Raw genomic sequence first — 23,759 nt, forward strand, 5'->3', positions numbered from 1 at the left:
GAAATTATGATGTCCCCGCTGCCAATTTATTGTAAAATATTAATTGAGTTATCGACTGGGAATATATCTACGAATATAAACTCGAGTGAGAAAAGGCCATTTAGCTCATCAAGGCCAATATATGAAGAGTCTATGTATGATTTTATTGTGGGTTTTCCTCACATAACACCAAGTTCTATCCCCTACCTGCATTCTGCTATTTTAACAAGCACTTTAATATGTTTATTAAAAATGCTGCACTTTATCAAACTCACCAATCTTTCTCACTGTCACAGTCTTCAAGTTTGCATCGATAGAACGGGACTGGTTATCCGGAGTTTGCATGTTCTGACTTATCACGATACCTCAATAGTTTTACTTAACTTGGAGCTCAAATAACTTGTACTTCTCTTGAACCTTTGTTTTTAAAGTTATCTGGGAGCCGTCATGACCTCAGTGCGAGATCAAGTCTCGAACGTAACAAGGTAACTACATTCCTGCAGTTAGTATAACACAGCATTATAATAATGAAATTATTAAACTTCACCAAGGAGTAGCTTTTCTGAATAATGAAACCTTGACATTATTAGTTAATTCCTACATCTCTACTGCATGGTGAACTTACAGTGGGGTGGTATAATTCTGGTTAAATGTATCCCAGCACGTGCTGCCATTAACCAACAGTTGAGCCATGTAGGGGATACAAAATCATGGGAGCTGTGCAGCTGATATCACTCCACTTTAATAAACCACGGTGTTCCCTCTGTGTGTCTTACAAGTATGAAGTGCTTCGGCCAATTCATGCCTTTGATGCATATTCTGTTCAAAGCATCAACCCCCAAATCCCCATCATAATTGTGATATCCCATGGGCACTGTCCTCCGTTTTGTTGTCAACTTGTGTTAAGGGTGCAAACGATTATCGACAATCGATCACTGTTTGCCGACTGTCCACCAGCCTGTCCTCGCCGCACAGCTCTGTCCCCCAGTCATCAAGATCCACGGCGCGGCCCTCGACAACGTGGACCATTTCCCATACCTCGGGATCCTCTTGTCAACAAAAGCAGTCATTGATGCGGAGATTCAACTCCGTCTCCAGTGCTGTCTTCGGCCGCCTGAGGAAAAGAGTGTTCGAAGACCAGGCCCTCAAATCTACCACCCAAGCTCATGGTCTACAGGGCTATAGTAATACCCGCTCTCCTGTATGGTTCAGAGGCATGGACGATTATACAGAAGACACCTCAAGTCGCTGGAGATATATCACCAACGATGACTCCACAAGATCCTGCAAATCCCTTGGGAGGACAGGTGCACCAACATCAGTGTCCTCGTCCAAGCTAACATCACCACCATTGAAGCACTCACCACACTCGATCAGCTTCGCTGGGCAGGCCACATAGTTCGCATGCCAGACACGAGACTCCGAAAGCAATTGCTCTATGCTGAGCTCCTTCATGGCAAACGAGCCAAAGGTGGGCAGCGGAAACATTACAAGGACACCGTCAAAGCCCCCCTGATAGTGTGACATCACCACTGACACCTGGGAGTCCCTGGCCGGGGATCTAAGTGGAGAAAGTGCATCCGGTAGGGCGTTGAGCACTTTAAGTCTCAACGCCGAGAGCGTGCAGAGGTCAAGCGCAGGCAGCGGAAAGAGCGTGTGGCAAACCAGTCCCACCGACCCCTTTCCCTCAACGACTATGTACCACCTGTGACAGAGCCTGTGGCTCTCGTATTGGACTGTTCAGCCACCAAAGAACTCACTTCAGGAGTGGAAGCAAGTCTTCCTCGATTCCGAGGGACTGCCTATGATGATGACTGGAAATTGTGTCCAGTAACCAAAGTTGGCTGTTGATTTGAAAAATGAACTTGATAGCTGCATTACTCAGTTTAAATCTCAAGTAACTTTGCAGTGCATTATACTTTGGATTCATAAAATCAGCAGGACTTCAACATGAATAGAATTAAGAATCAGTTTGTGGAAATGGGCATCTCTGGCATTCCTTCCATCTGCATTCATTGTAATTGCAGCTCCAGGTTTCATCTTGTGATCGTTCAGGATCCAGTAAATATTGAAAAATGTTTGCCTATAAAAGACTTCTCTAAATGTCTTAATATATTAATCAAAAACGTTCCTATCATTTTCTTTTTACAATGAATTATGACATGCAGTGTCTTGTCCAAATTGCAGTGTTTTGGAAGTAAAATGAAAACATTGAAACACTTCCTAATTCTTTCATCAAGTCTGATGAGAATATTAGAACTTGGGTGTATGCTTTTTGAATTCTGCACGGGGTGACTTCCTAATCCAGACATGTTCTGTGCCTCTCTCCTCCTCTTTCCACCCAAACACACTTCAGCAAAGTAGAGTGTGAAACTGCTGCAGTGGCCTTGATGCATCTTGTAAGAGTTAGTTATGGAGACCCCCACTCTGATTTAGTGTATGGTGCTCCAAGGGACTTCAATGGGAGAATCTCATCTCCACCCGTTTCCCTTAAAAATTAGCTCAGTGCCCATACCCTGACACAAAGGGGAAATTCTAACGTGCTGTTTCTCTCAAAAACATAGCTTAAAATGTTGAATGGATTTCTTTTGTATATTTCCCCTGGGCAGAGTCGATGGGAGAGTCACCAGGATATATCTACAGCTGCACAGCAGTCAAACAAGACCACCCCTCCATACTGCTCCCCGGTGTCCAGGCATTCCATGCCCATCCAGTCACAAGACGCAGGTGAGATCTGGTGCAAAGAGTGACTTGGAATAGCTTCTTTTTTCTCAGGAATACTGAAAGGAATTTTGGCCAAGCCAAACTATCTGAATTATGGGGATATTAAAAACAGCAGCTGTCACAATGCTATTGTTTTAATGGCACATTGGACTTTCTTTTAGAAAGCTTATATTCCTAAAGAAAAGATAATTGCAATTGGCGTGCAGACCCATTGTCCCCACAATAGATTGTGGAACCTTTCTGCATTTAAGAAGAAGTGCTTTCCTGCTCAAGTATTTTACTCTCTTGTCTATCCTAAAATCTGAGTTTTTAACAGAGCTTCCAGCTACCAACAATTGCTTTTTTTAGATGTGGATTCCTCCTTTTGAGCCCAGACCACCTATTATTTAATCAGACCACTTTAGATCTCCAACCAGAATTTATGTCAATAATCTTGACGCTTGAAGTAGAAAGTGAATTTCTCGGTTCACTAAGGGACGTTTCTGAAAGTCAAAAGCTCTTCTAGTCTTCCTTGTTGTAGAAAGCTTCGTCGAGAAGATTTTAAGTCGTCAGCTGGAGAAGATCTGAGCTAAATAGATTGAAAGATCCAGAAAGTCTGTGAATAATGAACCAACTTAACTTCAGTCTCTGCAATCGGTGTTGAAGCTTCCACTGTATTAGAGCCTTATGATCTTAAACGACCATAAGCTCGTAAAAAGCTATTGTTTTTCAGACACATGCCCAGCTCCTGTCAGCTGCTGCTTCAATATTTATCTTGTAAAATCTTTGCTTCTTGTTACCTAACCTATATTTGCAAAATCACACTCTTCACTTTGTGCACAGTGGTAGTTTAATCACCAGTGCCTCTGCAGACCCTAAACTCTCCCCATTGCTAGATGGTATGCTGTCAATAAGTGGCTTAAAAAAAACTTTTCCAGCACAGCTTTTCAGGGTTCAACCATTAACGTTTAAAAAAAAATCAAACTGTCAAGTCCATTAAGCAGAACATAACTGAACAAAAAGATAAAGAAAGGGCAGAGAACGAAATCAAACTCTTGCATTCTGTATATCGTGGACAGAAATTATGCAAATTGAGAACTGTGTGCTTTCTGCACTTAATGTGGATTTTGTTTGCTCTCTGGAGAAAATCTATCATTTTACTCTCGAAGGTGAATAAGAGTCTTCAGTGTTGGAAGAGAAGGGACTTAAAATCTGGGATAACCCCACAAAATGGATAAGGGGGAACCAGTGGATGTGGTGTATTTGGATTTCCAGAAGGCATTCGATAAGGTGCCACATAAAAGGTTACTGCACAAGATAAAAGTTCACAGGGTTGGGGGTAATATATTAGCATGGATAGAGGATTGGCTAACCAACAGAAAACAGAGTTGGGATAAATGGGTCATTTTTCAGTTGGCAAACAGTAACTAGTGGGGTGCTGCAGGGATCGGTGCAGGGGCTTCAACTATTTACAATCTATATTAATGACTTGGATGAAGGGACCAAGTCTGCTGCTGATACAAAGATGGGTGGGAAAGCAAATTGTGAGGACACAAAAAAAACCTGCAAAGATTTATTGACTGGCTTTAAGTGAGTGGGCAAAAAATTGGCAGATGGAATATAGTGTGGGAAAATGTGAGGTTATCCACTTTGGCAGAAATAATAGAAAAGCAAATTATTATTTAAATGGAGAAAAATTGCAAAGTGCTGCAGTACAGGGGACCTGGAGGTCCTTCTGCATGAAACACAAAAAGTTAGTAGGCGGGCAGGTACATAAAAGTAATCAGGAAGGCAAATGGAATGTTGGCCTTTATTGCAAGGGGGATAGAGTGTAAAAGCAGAGAAGTTCTGCTATAACTGTTACAGGGTATTGGTGAAACCACACCTAGAGTACTGCATAGACAGTTTTGGTCTCCTTATATTTAAAGAAGGATGTACTTGCATTGGAGGCTGTTGAGTGAAGGTTCACTAGGTTGATTCTGGAGATGAGGGGGTTGACTTATGAAGATAGGTTGGGCCTGTACTCATTGGAGTTCAGAAGAATGAGAGGTGATCTTATCAAAATATATAAGATAATGAGGGGGCTCGACAAGGTGGATGTAGAAGATATTTGGGGGAACATAGTCTCAGAATAAGGGGTCCCCCATTTAAAACTGAGATGAGGAGGAATTTCTTCGGGTTGTAAATCTGTGGAATTCTCTGCCCAAGAGAACTGTGGAGGCTGGGTCATTGAATATATTTAAAGTGGGGATAGACAGATTTTTGAGCGATAAGGGAATAAATGGTTATGGGGAGCGGACAGGGAAGTGGAGCCGAGTCCATGATATTAAATGGTGGAGCAGGCTCGAGGGGCAAAATGGCCTACTCCTATTTGTTATGTTCTTGTGTAATACTCGAGTCACGTTTCAAACCTAGTTGTGTGCATTCACGTGGGAAAAATCTGTGGTTTCCAATAGCCTGTCTCTGAACAGTCGGCCAGAAGACATGCACCATCTCAATAGTCCATTCTGTGTTCGCTCTTTGATCTGGACTATAATCCGAGGTAGGCACTGCAGGATTCACCATAGGCTGAACGTGCAGTTGTGCGACTGGGGAAAAAAGTGCTGACTGCAGTGAAAACACAATCGAAAAATCAATGGACTGAAATTTCAGCAGCCCAGGTGATACAAATATTATTGCCAGCAAGGTTAATAACTTCCTCCAGAAAATAAGCAGCATCATATAATGAATATTATATCTATGATTGTCTGCCAGGGCCAACTCTCCCTCCCACCCCCAGCTTGTTGCCAGCATGCTCTGTATTCCCAGTAGTTGGATTTAGTATATCTCCAGCTCCATATCCTCTCTCATTCAGTGCAAGTTCCAGTGTTTACAGTCACTGCAGTGCTGCCTAGCTCCAGTAAGGTTTATTAAACTGTGTATTCCCAAACCCGCGACCTCTACCACCTAGAAGGTCAAGGGCAGCAGGTGCATTGAAACACCATCACCTGCAACTGCCCCTCCAAGTCACACACCATCCTGATGTGGAAATATATCGCCGTTCCTTCATTGTCGCTGGGTCAAACTCCCTCCCTAACAACCTTCACCTTATAGACTGCAGCAGTTCAACACTCACTGGCGCTCACCACCACCTTCAATAGGTGCTGGTCTTCCCAACGTGTCCATATCTCATGAATGAATAAAACAAATCATTTACTCAATGATGAAGAAAGCCACCAACGATGATGGTATGTGCTGAACGGATGACCGTGCTGGCAGCTGTGCAGTCCAACAGCACAACACGCTCTGCTCCTTGCAGCTCTCCCACCGGCAAATTCTAATATTGTTCACTTTTTTAAAAACTTGGCTGTGTTATGACAATGTTTTGGTGGTAATATGATATTGCTACCATTTTTTAAATAATTCCTGTGCTGTAACTAATGATTTGTCATTTCCCCCCCACTACTGTGCTTCTATGATGGACCCTATGCTATGGTAAGGAATTCCAATCATACAGATGCCATTTTTCAGTGCCAATCCAAATTTGCTGCCATTATAGATTCATAGCAAACATGAGCACTAGTCGCACGAATTATTATTGTATTAATAACGCCCCCACGTCTGTATGGTCTCCCGTCCCTCTTCTACTCTTATGTGCGTTCTTCTTTCTCACTGAGTCGCTCACTGTATTGCACATGTTGTTTTCTTAATGAATGCAAGCTAAAGATACAGCAGCAGAAGTCCAGCCAACACTATAGTGTCATCATCATCATAGACAGTCCCTCGAAACGAGGAAGACTTGCTTCCACACCAAAAAGGGATGAGTTTACAGGTGTTTCAATGAAGGAAGATGCCTATAAGAACATAAGAATTAGGAACAGGAGTAGGCCATCTAGCCCCTCGAGCCTGCTCCGCCATTCAATAAGATCATGGCTGATCTGGCCGTGGACTCAGCTCCACTTACCCGCCCTGTAACCCTTAATTCCCTTATTGGTTAAAAATCTATCTATCTGTGACTTGAATACATTCAATGAGCTAGCCTCAACTGCTTACTTGGGCAGAGAATTCCACAGATTCACAACCCTCTGGGAGAAGAAATTTCTTCTCAACTCTGTTTTAAATTGGCTCCCCCGAATTTTAAGGCTGTGCCCCCTAGTTCTAGTCTCCCCGACCAGTGAAACAACCTCTCCGCTCTATCTTGTCTATCCCTTTCATGATTTTAAATGTTTCTATAAGATCACCCCTCATCCTTCTGAACTCCAACGAGTAAAGACCCAGTCTACTCAATCTATCATCATAAGATAACCCCCTCATCTCCGGAATCAGCCTAGTGAATCGTCTCTGTACCCCCTCCAAAGCCAGTATATCCTTCCTTAAGTAAGGTGACCAAAACTGCACGCAGTACTCCAGGTGCGGCCTCACCAATACCCTGCACAGTTGCAGCAGGACCTCCCTGCTTTTGTACTCCATCCCTCTCACAATGAAGGCCAACATTCCATTCGCCTTCCTGATTACCTGCTGCACCTGCAAACTAACCTTTTGGGATTCATGCACAAGGACCCCCAGGTCCCTCTGCACCGCAGCATGTTGTAATTTCTCCCCATTCAAATAATAATCCCTTTTACTGTTTTTTTTTTTCCCAAGGTGGATGACCTCACACTTTCCGACATTGTATTACATCTGCCAAACCTTAGCCCATTCGCTTAACCTATCCAAATCTCTCCTTGACACATACTGCTTTCCCACTAATCTTTGTGTCATCTTCAAATTTTATTACACTACACTCTGTCCCCTCTTCCAGGGATTTTTTTAACGTGTGGTGGCCATTGCACACCAGCCATCACACTGGCTTGACAGAGCTCGGTCTTGGTCCAGTGGCAAGGATTAACCAAGACGATTGGAGACCAGCTCTGCTGCACGGACAAGGCGCGCGCACATATCGCAGCATGGGCTGGCCCGTGCTGCCCCTGGGCCCTCGCCTCATCTGGGCCCCGAACCCACACCTCTCCTGGGCCCCAATCACGTCTCTCTATGACCTCGCCAGCCCCTCCGACCCCCACCCCCCACCGCCCCAACCTCGCCCGCACCAGCTGCACCTATCCACACTCCAATGAGCGACCTGGATTTGGGTATGAACTAGAGGGAACATATCATTGTGCATGAGAAAACTTGCTGTCTTGTTTGGAAGAAGATACCTAGTTGTTTGACCCAGTGCCTCAGGTTTGTGAGCATAAATCTGAGAATTGGAAGGACTGCTTAGAACCAAAATGGCTCTTGGTGGCTTTTCTGCGTGCTGGAGGTATTCACTGAATGTATGCATTCCTCTGCTGGTGCTGTGTCATATTTGGTGTCATCGCACTACAGTCTGTTGGGGAATTTGGAGTAACACATGAAAATGGTATGACAATTATAATGCCACTTGTTCCACAGAAATAACTTGTGAGATGATACAATGCTGTATAGCTTCTTTAACATCACTGAATTAGTTTGGAGTCCCACTCTATGAATGTGAGAAAGATTGAAATGCTGGGACAGATTGAAAACACTCTTGTGAACTTACTGATTGTTATCTTGAGAGAGAAATGTATAGCTCTGGTCAGTACTGTAGTATTGTACTACATTATTCCTGCTATCAGAGGCTGCTTCTGACTCAGAACTGGGTGCTACAACACCAAAACTTGCATCTTTCCTGTCGTATTTGAGACTGATGTTTTATGCGGACCTGGGCCCCATCCAGAAATAAAATGCTGATACTCGGTCCTGAGACAATGCTTGTGCAGGGAAGGGTTCAGTGGAAAGAGGTAATGGAAATGGGAGGGATGTTGAGGGAAAAGTGAGTGATCAAGTTGTGGTTGGAACTACTGTTGAGGAAGATGCAGTGGTGGTGGTTGTGGAGAAAAACTCTGCCTTTTCTCCATCCTTGCTCTCCTGGTTGCAGAGCAACAAGTGGACAAGTGGCAGTGAGAAATACCAACGGAAAAAATATATGAAATAAAGGAATTCATTAACGGATATCTATGTCACCATCTTCCTTCTCTTATCAGACTCGTTCTCAGCGCTAGCAGCTTCTTACTTGAACCCAATGAAGGCCTTTGTACCTCAGATGCCCAAACTTCTCAAATCACTTTTCCCTGCACGGGATGAGGAGAAGAGAAGATCTGCCCCTCTATCAAATCAGCAGGTGAGGAATCTAACTGTGGAATGACATTTTCTCAAAATAAACAAAATATATTTGGCAGATGAAGGGAGAGACTACAGACACTGAAAAGCCTTTTTGTTCAGTCTTATTTCAGTCTATTTAGATGCAGGGACAATAAGAACGTAAATCACTGCGGCCTCCAGGAGCATGGGCAATTTGAGTTGGCTGGTTTAATTGGCTGCAGTGTTGAAGCAGGCCAGTTGTGACAATGAGAGTGCCCAAGTTGAGGGAAGAGCAATTGGTGCAGGCTTGACATATGAACGATTTCAACAATGGCAGATGTAATGAGCTTAATCGTCAAGAAGCAGATGGGGAGTCATTGGCAGAACATTGTGAATTTGGAAGGTGGGAGAGACAGGCACAGCTCTCTCAATATTTCACTGAAGCTGGTCAGTGTGGGCTTTAAAAATCCTAAATACTTGATCATGTTTTTACTAGTGTCAAAATGTATGCTGAATGTGAAAGAATTGTGAAACTAGAAACTTAAGGAAACCTTTCTAAAGTTGATAGAAAATCGGGCCAATATATATTTCCAATGTTGGCTTTTCAATATGGTGGACAGAATATTTCTGAGATAAGTGAACGACGCTTCTCACAAAAGTGCAGGGAGGTATCCAGATACCTGGCAGATTAACATTACTAGTTACTCAGTTTATACCACTTTTCTTGTAATGAAATATTCAGTGATAAGCCATTCGATACAAAGTTTGCCACACTCCTGAACATACATATCATTGCAACATAAGAACATAACATAAGAAATAGGAGCAGGAGTAGGCCCTACGGCCCCTCGAGCCTGCTCCGCCATTCAATAAGATCATGGCTGATTGTCAATCTCAACTCCACTTTCCCGCCTAATCTCCATATCCCTTGATTCCCCTAGACTCCAAAAATCTATCTCTCTCGGCCTTGAATATATTCAGAGACTCAGCATCCACAACCCTCTGGGGCAGAGAATTCTAAAGATTCACAACCCTCAGTGAAGAAATTCCTCCTCATCTCGGTCTTAAATGGCCGACCTCTTATCCCGAGACTGTGCCCCTTCGTTCTAGACACTCCAGCCAGGGGAAACAACCTCTCAGCATCTACTCTTCAGAATCTTGTATGTTTCAATGAGATCACCTCTCATTCTTCTAAACTCCAGAGAGCATAGGCCCATTCTACACAATCTCTCATCATAAGACAGCCCTCTTATCCCAGAAATCAGTCTAGTGAACCTCCGTTGTATTGCCTCAAAGGCAAGTATCTATAATTCCTTTGTGTTCTCCTCACAGCTTATTGTCCCACCTAGCTTTGTATCATCAGCAAACTTGGATACATTATACTCGGTCCCTTCATCTAGGTCATTAATATAGAGTGTAAAGAGCTGAAGCCCCACCACTGATCCTTGCGGCACCCCACTAGTTACAGCCTGCCAACCTGAAAGAGTCCCGTTTATCCCTACTCTCTGTTTTCTGTCCGTTAACCAATCCTCTATCCATGCTAATACATTACCTCTAATCCCCTGAGCCCTTATCTTGTGTAATAACCTTTTATGTGGCACCTTCACGAATGCATTTTGGAAATCCAAATATTCTGCATCCACTGGTTCCCCTTTATTTACCGTGCTAGTTACATCCTCAAAAAACTCGAATAAGTTTGTCAAACACGATTTTCCTTTCATAAAACCATGTTAACTCTGTCGTAAGTACCCTGATACCACTTCCTTAACAATAGATTCCGGCATTTTCCCAACGACTGATGTCAGGCTAACTAGCCTGTAGTTCCCTGTTTTCTCTCTCCCTCCTTCCTTGAATAGCAGTGTTACATTTGCTACCTTCCAATCTACGGAATTTTGAGAGATCAAAACCAATGCATCCATTGGGAAATGGGAAGGGATTGCTGAAGTGCGTTGTTTTGTGACTGTTCAGTGCAAGTCCAACTCCCTTATCTGGCTAGTATCAGTAACTCCTCGCAATATGTTCTAATTATGACAAAATAATGTTTTCAACAATATTTCAATAAAAAGTGTGAAGAAATAAATAACTTTGATTTATATAGTGCCTTTCATGACATCAGGACATCCCAAAGCACTTTAAAGTCATTTAAGTACTTTTATTTTGAAGTGAAGTCACTGTTGTGATGTAGGAATGTTAACTTAAAATGCTTAGTAGTGAGGCCCTTTTTAAAACAAAACTTGCACAGGTTACTGCATAATTGGAGCCATTGGCAGTCTGTTCCGAATGTTATGTTTGAGCCTTATTTGGCTAGGTAGCATATGGTAACTGATCAGTATTTCTTTTCTGTAGTCTGTTCCTCGAATCTTGGTGCAGGCTGCTAGCCTTGACGGTGCTGTTGAACAGAACAAAGACGTAAGTACAATCTCTTAGGCTGGAAAAGGCTCAATATTACAATTCATGCGTGTTTGGCAGCTATAAGATCTTAGACCGGTAACATTTTCTGCACTAAATCATGAATGATCAACATTATTTACAATTGTCCCATGTCTCTACCCCATGCATTCAACAACTTACATTTACATAGCGGTCCTGAAAAAAATTACTTTGGAGTGCTTTACAAGAATGAAAGGTGGACATAGCAGGAAGTTGAAGGGCGAGACATAAGGCACACTCCAAGAGAGATGTTTTTAGAATACTTTTAAAGGCAGTGAGCGGTAGCGAGGTCAAATGGCTTTGGGAGAGAGCTTTCCAATGATGGGGCAGAGGGACAAGCAGTAATCCAGAATCATAAGGATGAGGGTGTCGGTTGGGACGTAGGCTTCGAGAAGATTACTCAAATGCGATGGTGCAAGGCCATGGAGAGATTTGAAAGCAAGAACAAGGTTCTTGGTGTTGACATTTTTTAATATGTGGTCACTCTCTCCTCTGCCCAGAATATTCTTTATTGAACCTATATATGGATCTTGCTGTGCATAATTGGCTGCTGATTTTGCTGCACAAGAACAGCGACTGCTTCAGAAGAAATTTATTGTGAAGCACTTTTGAGATGTCCTAAGTTGCTATATAAATGCAAATTCATTTCCTTTTTAAAAAATTATATATTAATTTTTACAGTATTTGTCTTTAGTGGCGTATACAGAATAGTGCTTTTTAGATTGAGGACAGACTGAGAAAATCTATTCTTTTTTAAAAATACATTTTTTTTTTACCCCAGTTTTGCTCACTTCTCTTTCGCACCTCCTTTGTGGAGTGTCCCCTGAGACATCTTCCTCCAGCTAGGAGGAGGACGATGAAGAACGTATCTGAGATTTATTCATGATCTCAGCATCGCAGGTGCCTCCCTGTACTTGATCAGTGCAAAGTATAAATGTCTATCGCGGGTAGTGAAGAGAAGGGGTGAAATGCACTAACACCTTTTGCTTTGCCAAAACGTGGTGTTTCTATACATTTTCATCAGGCTTACGAAGAAAAAGAAAGAGTACCTTCTGCTTCAGTGGTGATTACCAAACCCGGCCAGCCTGCAGTGACCGGCTCAGAGACTCGAAGTGCACCTTTGACGAATGAGCCTGCAGACACACAAAGCCATGTACCACAAGAAGAGCCTCCGAGTCCTTCGAGCGAAGGTTCGAGTGGATATTTCTCCCACAGTGTTTCCTCAGCAACCCTCTCTGAAACAGCTACGGCAACGAGCAGCGATGTCGGCGTACCCCCGTCCAATCGGGCAACTCCAGACAGGGACACGTCGGCCCAGTTACAATATCAAAGAATATCGAGCAGCGAGAGTTCGGCACAGCTGGGCGCTGAGGTGAAACCAAATTCCTGCTTTGCTGAACATGCAGCCAATGTATCTCTGGCTATGCAGCAGCAAATTAATCAGGCGAAAGGTGCTGTCCCACAGGTGCCCAGTGACGGTGCAAGTCAACCCCAAATGCAAAGCTCAAACAAGGATACTGGGAAGGATTGTGGAAGCTTTCAAAATCGATCACTAAACTCTGAGGTAACAGCAGTGTCTGCACATGAAGCAATGGCAGCAGAAGCCGAAGAAAAATCTGCATCAGGTGACACTAAAAACAGCTTCTCTACCTCTGAGCCAACTGAACCGCCATTGGACCAAACTGATGGCACTGTTTTGCCCAACCAGATGTCCACTCTGCATTCCCTCCAAATCGATGAATTGAAAGATCTGTCACCAGTACAGAAGCCAGCCTCGGCATTAACTGTCTCAAAGTCTAAGCCGAAATCCAATGCGACGCAGCCCAAAACCGCAGCATCCAACCCTTTCAAAATCCAAAAAGTAAGAACATCCGAGCTGAAATCTTTCACTGGCATCTTGGGGGACGAAAACACTTGGCAAGATTTTGAAGATAGCCTTGAAAACAAAGCAACGCAATGGTCAACAGAGCAATGGGACTCTGGGGCCTCAGGCTTGGCTGTAGATAGCGCATTGGTGATAGATTCTGAGAAAACTGTGACTGTAAGTACAAAGGTTGATGATCATAAGTTATCAAGCGAAAAACTTGAAGTTATTTCAGATTCTGAGGAAGCTGTTGACACTGTCCCCGAGTGGCTAAAAGAGGGGGAGTATGTCTCAGTCGGTACGAACAAGACGGGTACAGTCAGGTATATAGGACCCACGGGATTTGCTGATGGAATTTGGATTGGAATTGAGCTGGAGGTTCCAGCAGGTAAGAGACCGAGAAAAGTTTCAATTGATTTTTGGTTTTATATTTTAAAAGGGTTCTAAAATACCTCCACCTTTAATTTCAATACTTTCTCTCATTTGGTTGGTTTCCAAGACTTTGAGTTGATCCTTCCCACAGGAAAGGAGTTTGATTATTGTTAAGCAAACTCTTGTTTCGAATTTTTCATTTTCCTTATTTCTTGTTCATTCTCTTCCTTGGTTCTGGAAGGTGCTTCTTTATTCAGTATCTGTGTTTTATAAATAATTAAATTTGTTTAAGGTTTAAGCTGCAAAATGCTGATGTTCGTAGATGGTGACTTTTGTTCTGCCAGGTAACAAATAGAGAAATATATTAACATGGTTGCATTGATCAAATGGTCACCTCCCCTCGGTAAATTTATTCTATAATATCTCATTATTTACTATCATTTTAGCTGTTATTAGTCAGCCCCACCCAGTAAGTAAAAATCTCACCTCTCGGGCCAAATCCCATTCCAAGGTTTGAATTCGTAACCTCCTCCAGTTCAGCACTCAGCAAGTGCGGCATTGACCGATGTGCTATCATAGAATTATCGAATGGTTACAGCACGGAAGAAGGCCCTTCGGATGAGACATCACAATCTGTTCAAGTGGATGTTAAAGCTGTAATGGGAAGTTGGTAGGACTTGCAGCACGGGAGGAGACAGTTGGTTTGCTCTCGACAAAACTTCCACTGCTTTGCATTCTCGCCACGGGCCTGTATCTCCCTTTACTTCAAATATCTATCCAATTCTCCCTTAAAAGATACAACAGTCTCTGCCTCAGCCACCCTTGTTCCAGATAATTCCATTGTTTCAACACGCCTCTGCGCAGAGAAATTTGTCCCACTATCTTTTCTCACTTCTGGTGACGATGGGCAGAAGGACTTCTTCATTTCAACTGGTCTTGTAGTTTTGTGCTCTTTAGCTTTGAACCAACCAGGATATGAAATTAAAGAGCTAGGAGAAATACTTGTTTCTTTTTTTAGACTGGGCTGAGGAATTGATCCCTTTTCATTTTCAAGTTATTTTCTCCCCTAAATAGAGTTGAGGTAAAGATCAGGTCTACTCCTGTTCCAACATTCCTTTCATCCTGTTCTTTCAGACGACAGGTGAAAGAGTTGACCTGCTTTGGGGCCAGTCTGCCCTGAGCCAGCCATTATAAATGTGTGAGAGTGCCTCATGGAGAAAAGCTCCAAGTTATTTTAATTCCCAGCGTTGATTGTGTGGGGATTGAAGGCGGCTCTGTGCCCTACCGTCCTGTGTGCCAAATCTCCATCTTTTGTGAAGTTGTCTAAACATTTTAATGGGCAATAGTTAAACATTGCATAACTCACCATGTCACGGGGCTAGGTTCCGCATAGATCAGATAAGAAAGCATGCATGACTTCCTTTACTAAAGGATGAGCCCAGTTCACAGCATTCTAATAAACCTACTTCTGAAGCGGATATGCGAGTTATAATTGGAATATTTTCTACTTGTAAATTCCCCAAACCCTTTAGCTTCACTGTTTTGAATCACAGAGTACGGGGAAGTAGGCATTTAATTGGATTTATGGGGTACGGTAGCATAGTGTTATGTTACTAGACTACTAATTAATGGACTCATGATGTGGAAACATGAGTTCAAATCCCACCATGGCAGCTGGTGGAATTTAAATTCAGTTAATTAAATAAATCTGGAATAAAAAGCTAGTATCAGTAATGGTAACTACCAGATTGTCGTAAAAACCCATCTGGTTCACTAATGTCCTTCAGGGAAGGAAGTCTGCTGTCCTTAACCGGTCTGGCCTGTGTGTGACTCCAACCACTGTCTCTGAAATGGCCCAGTAAGCCACTCAGTTGAACCAAACCGCTACAAAGAAGTATACTCACCTCATGGACTGCAGCGATTCAAGAAGGCAGCTCACCACCACCTTCTCGGACAATTAGGAATGGGCAGTAAATGCTGGTCTTGCTAGTGACGCCAACATCCCGTGAAATTTTTTTTTATTACTTTGATTTGCTCTCTGGATGTTTTGCAATTTGTATTTAGTTTACTTTTTAAAAATAAAATATTTTTATTATGTTTCAGGAAAAAATGACGGCTCAGTTGGTGGAAAGCAGTATTTCCGATGTAACCCAGGCTACGGAGTATTAGTGAGGCCAAATCGAGTCGCAAAAGCCACTGGCTCAGCAAAACGCCGCAACACCGGCACCCGGATACAGTTAGCTGCGGCTTCAGAGAATCGCAGAAGTGGAAACTTTTCAAGGTCGAACCCAAACTTGTCAGCTCTCACTGCACTCGCCAAATCCGAAGGTGGAACGGGGCTCCGATCGGGCGACAGGACTCCGAAAAAGAGCGAGTACAGGAAATCCTGGTCCGCTGAGCAAAAGCCTTTGTGAGAAATGAGCCAGATGTTTCGATCTTCCCGGCATGGCTTCGGAACTGAACATCCACAGGGAACTTCTTTAAGCTGGACCCTGGTGCCTTTGCTGAATAACTTCTCCCATCCCGAGGATACAAATCTGCCGACATTTATCCTGCTCCTTTACTTCACATTTATTTTTCCCCTCTTCATCCGTCCTGTTCATTTATCTTCAAACGGTAACCTCATTTTATTTTCCTCCTTCAAACTAGAAGATGATAATCAAACAGTACCTGAAAACGGCAATCATCAGTTGGGCTTGTGAATTACTGGACATGTATTGTAACAATACTTTTTATGATTCACACAAGGGCTCTTGCATTGTGAAAGTTTGACAGCTCCCTTCAATCACTTTGAATTGCCTTCACTTTTCCTTGTTTGGAGTCAAATGTGCATTTGCAACAAAAGAAACCCTCTATTTAACCGCAGTTGTCGAATCGAACATTATCATGGTGAAAAGCATCCGAGAACTTGAGTGTTAACGTCCTGATCCTGAGACACTTCACTCAGCATTGTGTTCTTGCAGCACTGAGATTTCACCAGGATACGACATGTGGGCGGACTTCGAGTGGGTGGGGACGAGGAGCATCCGTCCCACCCATTCGAAGCCCTTGCTGAGAGGTCCGAGCCATTTTGAGGGCTGGGCCCTGTTTCTATCCTGATGGCAAGCTGTAAACCCTGTTCCAGCACTCGCAGGCAGCTCGCCAGTCTAGGGAAGGGCCGGCGGGATGGTGGGATGGGGGGGGGGAGTCCATCAGCTCGTGCTGGGCTGCCCATGTAAAGGCACCACAAATAGTGCTGTGAACGGGGCATTGTGTGTTTTGCCGCAATTGTCAGGGTGTCACCGCCCCATTCTCCCTGGGTGGAAACACTCAAATCCGAGCCCAGGAGTCTGTTTCACCACATTTAATAGCAGAAATGAAAATGCTGTTCCCGTGTAATGCAACATAGTTTAACTGGTCTGTTGGGATTCTGAGGCATGTTTTGTAGTAATCTGTGGCTGAACTGTGCAGGCTCCAAACCTTTGAGAAAGATGGGATTTTCAACCACTTGACTGCTGGTAAACCTTGGAATTGTGTCTGACCGTCCAACCAGAACCAAGTTGTGGTAGCAGATGTGGGACAGCATGGCCAGACCTTCGACAGCTCTGCCTCACCAGACCATTTCTACTGTTAGCTTAAAGACCATAACACAGTGCATTTTATAGACTCTGCAATTGTGGGTTTAATTTACATTAAAAGTTTTGTAGAAAAGTGGATGTTAATTCCATTGGGAGCTTTGCACAGAAACGGAACCTCCTTGATTTACTTGGATAAATATCAAGTGGCTACAATGAGTGAGCAGACATTACTGTTACAAGAGGAATGAGGGAAGGCTTTCACTCTGTGCAATCTGACATTTCTAGGACTCTATTTCTAGGTGTCTTCTCAATGATCAAAATAATATTTTTAATAAAAATAACAAAGCATTGGAAATAGACGAGAGGTAAGATGTCATCTGAAAAGAGAAAAGACTTGATTAATGGGTCAGGTGTAGAGCCTTAGTCAGAACTGGAAACTAGAATGTAAGTTGATGCCTTTATAGAACTGAACAAAACAAAGGGGGAAGAGAACATACAAGTAGAAGTTGTGTCGGGTATGTTAACTGCGATTAAACATCTAAAAAGGGCCTTCAATTATTTCTCCCCAGCTCTGGCGAACTTGTTTCTGTTTCAGATGGTGATAAACCTGCTGTGTATTTCCAACAATTTCGATCTATTTTAAAATTTCAGCAGTTGCTGTTTTTTCAGTTGTATCTTTTGATGTTTAGATTTACACCTTGAACTCTGTGCTACCGCTGTAGGGAATACTTTTAATAAGTCTGACATTTTATAGGATATCCAGAAACCATCAATGGCACTAGTGATGCAAGCATATTGCTTTAAGTGCTCTTTGTAAGTGTGTGTGTTGGGGAAGTCCAGCTTACTGCATCACATTGAGTGCTGGCTAGAGCTATTTCCATTTTATTCTGCCTGCCTCAGCTGGAAATTTATCCTGTTTCATGTCGTCCATTCTATGATGTCATAGTGCAACTACAATGTTGTTTTTAAACACACACACATATATGTGTGTGTGTGTTTAAAAACAATCATTGATATTTGAACTTAATGAACCAGAATTCAGTGTAAATGTTCTTTAACATGGAGCCAGTCACAGGGATAACCTTCCCAGACAGTAATGGGTGAAAGAATAGTCCGACTTCTCACTCTCCCACACGGGTAGTGGGTTGACGAGATGTTGCAGAGTTTCTCCACACCACAGCCCATGCAGTTCCCTTCAAGGGCTGTGATAACCTCTGCTCCAGCGGCCAGCAATCAGAAATTCTCGCCGTTTGCCACAATCTGAACTCTCCCCTGCTCTCTACATGACTCTGTTGGATTTGAGATTTCATTGCAGGGTATTCCATGCACTCAACTGCCTGGAAAACCCTTAAGTTGCTGGGCTTCCTTTAAGTTAAGCAGAGGACAAGAATGTAATTGGCAGGTGAGGGGTGAATACTGTACATTTTGTTTCATCACTTCTTGGGCATCGGGGGGTATCTGTGCAGAAGTGTTCCTCAGGAGATTTAAATAGGGTGGGTAGATTATACACAATCTGTGGAAGGACCCTACTTGATGGGCTGAATAGCCGTTTCCAGTTTCATACTTTTCCTTGTGAATTGTACCGGAATGCTTTTATTTCAGTGTGAAGTCCTATACTTTAGATTGCATTTCTTTGTGTTTGTGGGTTTTATTATTTTGCTCGAATGTTATTGACCCTCTCCTCTTGACCAGTGTTGTAATGTCAGATGCATTATTTGAATGACTCAATTTGGCTGAATTGTTGAGCTTGACGGATGGTACTGTTTGAGTTCAAAGGTAAAGCTGATTATTTTTCGAGTAGTTTTGATCTTTTTGCGAGGGGGTAGAAAGGTGAAAGGGATAAGTGTGATTTGTGCAAATGGTTGATTGATTTTTTATAAACCTAATTTCTGCAGGAAACCATTTGCCAAATTGATGCCTGTGTGTTAATGCACAATCAGTTGTTTTCTGAGTAGTTGAAGTCAGGGCTTTGAGAGCTGGATTCTGTGACCATATTTCATATTTTTATCTGTGGCCTAATCAGTCCTCTCTTAGGCCCCAAGTTTCCACATGATTTGCTCCTGATTTTTAGGAGCAACTGGTGGAGAACGGAGTATCTTAGAAATCGGAATTCTCCACATTTAAGTTTTCTGCAGTTTCACTTTGGAACTGAATTTTATTTTCAAAAGGGGGCGTGTCCGGCCACTGACGCCTGATTTGAAAGTTTCCACAGTGAAAACGTACTCCAAACTAACTTAGAATGGAGCAAGTGAAGATTTTTGTAGGCCTGAAAAAACCTTGTCTACACATTAAAAAATCAGGCGCAGGTTACAAATTAGGCGTCCGGAACGAGGTGGGGGGGGGAAGGGAAGTCATTAAATTCTACAATAAATCCTTAGTTATACTTATACAAATATTATACAAATAATTCCAACCTGAATAAAAATTTATAAGCAAAGAAAAGAATAAACCATGTTCCTACCTGTGTGAAAGTGCTTCAGACAGTGAGAAGGCTACAGGAAGCCTCACAAGTTGAGGCAGCCGTTCCCGATGGCAGGGGGGGGAGGCAGTAAGGGCCCGACCGATGGCAGCAGCGGGGGGGGGGGGGGGGGGGGGGGGGGCGGAGGAGGAGGCCCCCCTGCCGTCGGTCGGGCCCGTCGGGAAACGGCTGCCTCAACTTCTGAGGCTTCCTGCAGCCTTCTCACTGCTGCAAGAAGCCTCAGTGCTGATCATGGAAGGGCAATGTGGTTTTATTAAAAAATGTTAAAAATTGAACAGCTACAAAGAACTACAAAAATGGCCGAGTGCCAATGTTTCCTTCACACTGTGCGTGCGCGAACGCTCCAATGCGCACGCGCAGGGTTGCCGGCACGAAAAAAACTAATTTAAATGGTACCCGCCCCCTCCCACTTACAAAATCGGCGCGAGTGGTCGGCTCCGCCCCCCTGGGCGCCGCGCCAAGCAGCCATGGAGCTGCAGGGCGCTCCAGAATCGCACGTTTTTTTTCAGGCGCCGTTTTCAGCGCGAAAAACAGGCGCCCAGCTCAGTGGGGCACCCGTTTTGCCTTGGAAACTTGGGGCCATAATTCCCAGTACCAGTAATATTAAACTTGTGTGAACCGAATGGGACTGATTTGTGTAGTTTTTTTTAAAACTTTGTCTATTGGATTTTATAACAAAATAATGCAGCCAGAGACCTGTGAAAAGGGCAGTTAGCTCGAGTACTTGGATCCGGATGGTGAGAGCACAGAAATGCTCGGGTACCAACTTGCAACAGATTTCTCGCCTAGTCTCGTGATTCTGGTTATCTCTGTGAAAGTACAGTTATAAAAACTGACTGCACACACCAATCTGCCTTGTAACGAGCTCTTTACCTCAGTTAGAAGAAGGGTAGAGGAAAACAGCCATTGTAATATGAATTAGTACAGGTCTATACGAGTATAGAGATCTAAAGGCATATTTTCCAACCAGCCCCCCTTTCCTGTACACAATTGTACTAAATTCAAGTGTACTCTTTTAACACAAGCTTTAGAGTCACTGCTTTAATATCTGCATTTCTTTTTTAAAAGTGCACACAGAAATTTACTACATTTAAGCGTTTGTACAGGAAGGGTGTCAGCTAACATAATATAACCCCTGTTTCCCGACTGCCAGTGGAAATTGTATATCGTCCCATATAGTCCTTTAAGGTTATAGGATGATATAAAGTTTAGCATTTTCTCCAAGATGGCTGTTTGTGTGCTGCAGGTACCTATAACAACATATGAAGCTTTGAGTAATTTTTTTTTAAACTGGTTTTGAAATTTTAATCACAAAGTTAGCAATGTTTATGATTTAAGAATGACATCTAAACATATAATTAAATGCACAAGTTGAGGCTTTCATGTTAATATTTTTAATGTTATGTTTTTTTTTCTCTTGCATATTCATTCCATTGCTGTCACATGGATTCCAGATTGAAATATCTGCTGTGTATTAATTGGGAGGAGTAATTACTCTGTGTATTGGTGTACGGCTTTAATGTGTGAACAGACAGTTTTGTGGACATTTTATAGCCAGCAAACAATCTGATGAGCAAGGGCTCACAGCGCCCAGCATTGCTCAATGGGGTTTATTTAAAAAAAGAAATTGAGCTAATGTTATGTTTTACTTTTTTTGTGGGGTGGGGTGGGGGGGGGGGAAGTATTTGCTGCAAGTCGTCACTTACAGAATTATCCTGCCTATAATACAGGTCTTGTAAGTCGACAGTGGCCAAATTAAGTCTGCCATTAGTGCGTGGCATAATCACTGGCATTTGTTGATGGTTAACTCGAGGAACCACTGGATAAACCTAATTTTGTTATTTATGATGCCCTGAAGATTACTTATTGGTTATTTAAAAACTAAAATTAAACTGAGGTATTATTTAGCCACGTATATTACTCTAAGTAACGTCCCCAGGAAGTTTGGAGTTCAATTGGTGCAACTGGGGCCATTGTTGGGACAATTGATTCAGTTTGTTTTGCACGTTTATAATTGACATTATTAATGAAATTAGATGGGTTTGGACCAGGAGAAAATCTTCTGTGAATACTTCCCACTGGGTATGTTGAAGATGTATTGTGTGCATCAAATAGGCATCCTGGATTATCCAAGACATTTTTGCCTTACTCCTTCCCTGAGATATAATGTCACTGAAGAAAATGTCTTTAGGTACAGGGGAAAAGGGGAATGGAGAGGGTGAGCTATGAAAGCGAGAGAATGAAATTAGTTTTTGTTAATCAAGTTTAGTTGTAATTGAGTCAAAGCTGCTGAATTAAATAGGATGATAAAGGGCCCTCTTTTTTTGTCACGGCCAGTGGGTCTGCTACAGCTTCAAAATGGTCCCCTTATTTTTTTAAATGGTAGCGCAATGATTTGTTTTTAAAGTAACTTAGTAAAGAGTTTCTTCCTTAATTTAAAAAAAATATTGTTGCAACAAATTTGTCAACTTTCTTGGCACTTGTTCGCTGCTAACTGAAAAGTGCAGAGCTCAGCATGTCCTTGTGTAGTTTCGAACTGATATCGGCAGAGAGCTTCCTCAAAAAACATAGTTCTGTTTTAAATACAGTTCTAACAAGATCCCAGTGCCGTGTATGTTTGCTTAACTCGAAACTGGAGGTTTTTTTGCAAGTGTTGAAATGTTGGGGTGATGTATGAGTAGCCAGTGGAACATTTGATTCCAATAGTCCATTTTCCATTTGGAGAACTGATGGATTTTCATGCAAAGTGATTTTGCTGCCTGATTTATGATGTGTAATTCTACATCACTGTGCAATCTTTCTGAAACAGTCTGTGAGGATAGAGCTCGTAGGAAACACTGCCAGTTCCACACTGTTATAGACTCTTCCAGTGAGGCAATATTGCCACTTGTGTTGCTGTGAAATAGTTTTTGGTGCACATTAAAAATGAGTGGCTCTGGAGGCAAGTTCCACACATACATCTAAGCACGCAGGTTCAGAGCTCCTTTGCGGCTGACCTGAGTGTTACATTTGTACTGTTGGTAGTATAACTCCAGTCTGCTGACTAAACATTTCTCTCCACAAATGCCAGGCAGAGATTGACAGTTACAGTGTAACATTAGCCTTAGTTCCTCTCCATACTTGGCTGACATATTATTTAACATTCATGTTCACATTGCAGTAGATTATGACTGGAAGCAGGCTAAGTGCCGTTTATATTCAAAAAACGAGCATTGACGCATTTGAATAGAATATACAGGCGCAGTGGAGAAGTTTAACAGAAGGCAAGCCACCAGCACCAGGTGCCCTGGTTTAAGGTGCATTTTTTGCAAGTGAGTGATTTTCCATACTCTGCTGCTGGGTTTTGTTCCGTGTTTATATTACACAGGAGCATGTGAATGGTTAGTAAAGTATTGGACTGATGTAGCACACCTGTAAACTATAGCTTTAAAGCTCTTTTTATTTTATTTTAGTTGAGGGAGAACTCAACTTTATAAGAAAAAAGTTTGGAGTAATGACTGTGCTGAGTATCCATGTTCTTATAGTTAACCTGCAGTGTTGATGGTGTCTTTTTGGGTTCAATTAATGTTCTAAACATTGTGCACATGTTAAAAAATGTTTGGGACAATGCAACAATAGGCTTTAGCTACCTCTTAACATTCACTGCACATCTTTAACACAATTACTGTTACCAGCTCACAGTCCAGCAAAGAACCCAGAATATTACTTCACAGCCAGTAGAACAAGAGGGTGTAAATTTTAATCTGTAGAAGTAAATTACAATCCTAATGGGGAAAAAAAAAATGTTACTCAAAGGGTGACCAGCATTTGGAATAACCTACAGGATAAGGTAGTGGAGTCAAAAGACAGTAGTTCAAAATACAGTTGGTTCAAGGCTGGGTGATTAGTAGGAGGGAAAAGGTTTTGAATGTTCTTAAATGGTGTCAGTGCACAGCTGTGTACAGGTTGTAGCAAGCAGCAGGATTAGTCAACAAGTTAATGTGTTTTTGTTTTAAACTGGCACTACGTGTGATAGAGTATTCGGTCCAAACATCGCATCTTTTTTAATATAAATTCTATTTTATAAAATATTGGGGCTATGATGTATAGAAAACATACAGGGTATGCTACTCTACAGTGTTACAAGTGTACTCGTGGCAGCCTGCATGCATCAGGATCGATTTAAAATACAATCATTTATTTATAATGTTTGCAGCTCTGGAGCAGAAATGTACCATATTAGTTTTGGAATAATCTTATAATAAATGTGACCATT

The 23,759-nt window shown here is 42.5% G+C and overlaps 2 protein-coding genes across 5 annotated transcripts in view; one reads left to right on the plus strand and one right to left on the minus strand.

Annotated features, from left to right (window-relative positions):
• Positions 1–16,625, plus strand: part of LOC139272953 (kinesin-like protein KIF13B) — a 247,742-nt gene extending 231,117 nt beyond the window's left edge. For all 4 annotated transcript variants that reach the window (XM_070889117.1, XM_070889120.1, XM_070889118.1 and 1 more), the window contains 6 exons: positions 411–464; positions 2,589–2,706; positions 8,706–8,842; positions 11,149–11,211; positions 12,257–13,484; positions 15,572–16,625. In XM_070889117.1, coding sequence (XP_070745218.1) covers positions 411–464; positions 2,589–2,706; positions 8,706–8,842; positions 11,149–11,211; positions 12,257–13,484; positions 15,572–15,882 — 1,911 coding nt within the window. In that variant the 3' untranslated portion in view covers positions 15,883–16,625. The remainder of the gene's footprint in view (positions 1–410; positions 465–2,588; positions 2,707–8,705; positions 8,843–11,148; positions 11,212–12,256; positions 13,485–15,571) is intronic.
• Positions 10,976–23,759, minus strand: part of LOC139272955 (homeobox-containing protein 1-like) — a 178,000-nt gene continuing 165,216 nt past the window's right edge. Inside the window, exon 11 of the mRNA XM_070889124.1 lies at positions 10,976–11,191. The gene's annotated coding sequence lies outside the window, so the exon portion shown is untranslated. The remainder of the gene's footprint in view (positions 11,192–23,759) is intronic.

The sequence above is a fragment of the Pristiophorus japonicus genome, chromosome 9, assembly GCF_044704955.1.
Source record: "Pristiophorus japonicus isolate sPriJap1 chromosome 9, sPriJap1.hap1, whole genome shotgun sequence".
NCBI classification, from domain to species: Eukaryota; Metazoa; Chordata; class Chondrichthyes; family Pristiophoridae; genus Pristiophorus; species Pristiophorus japonicus.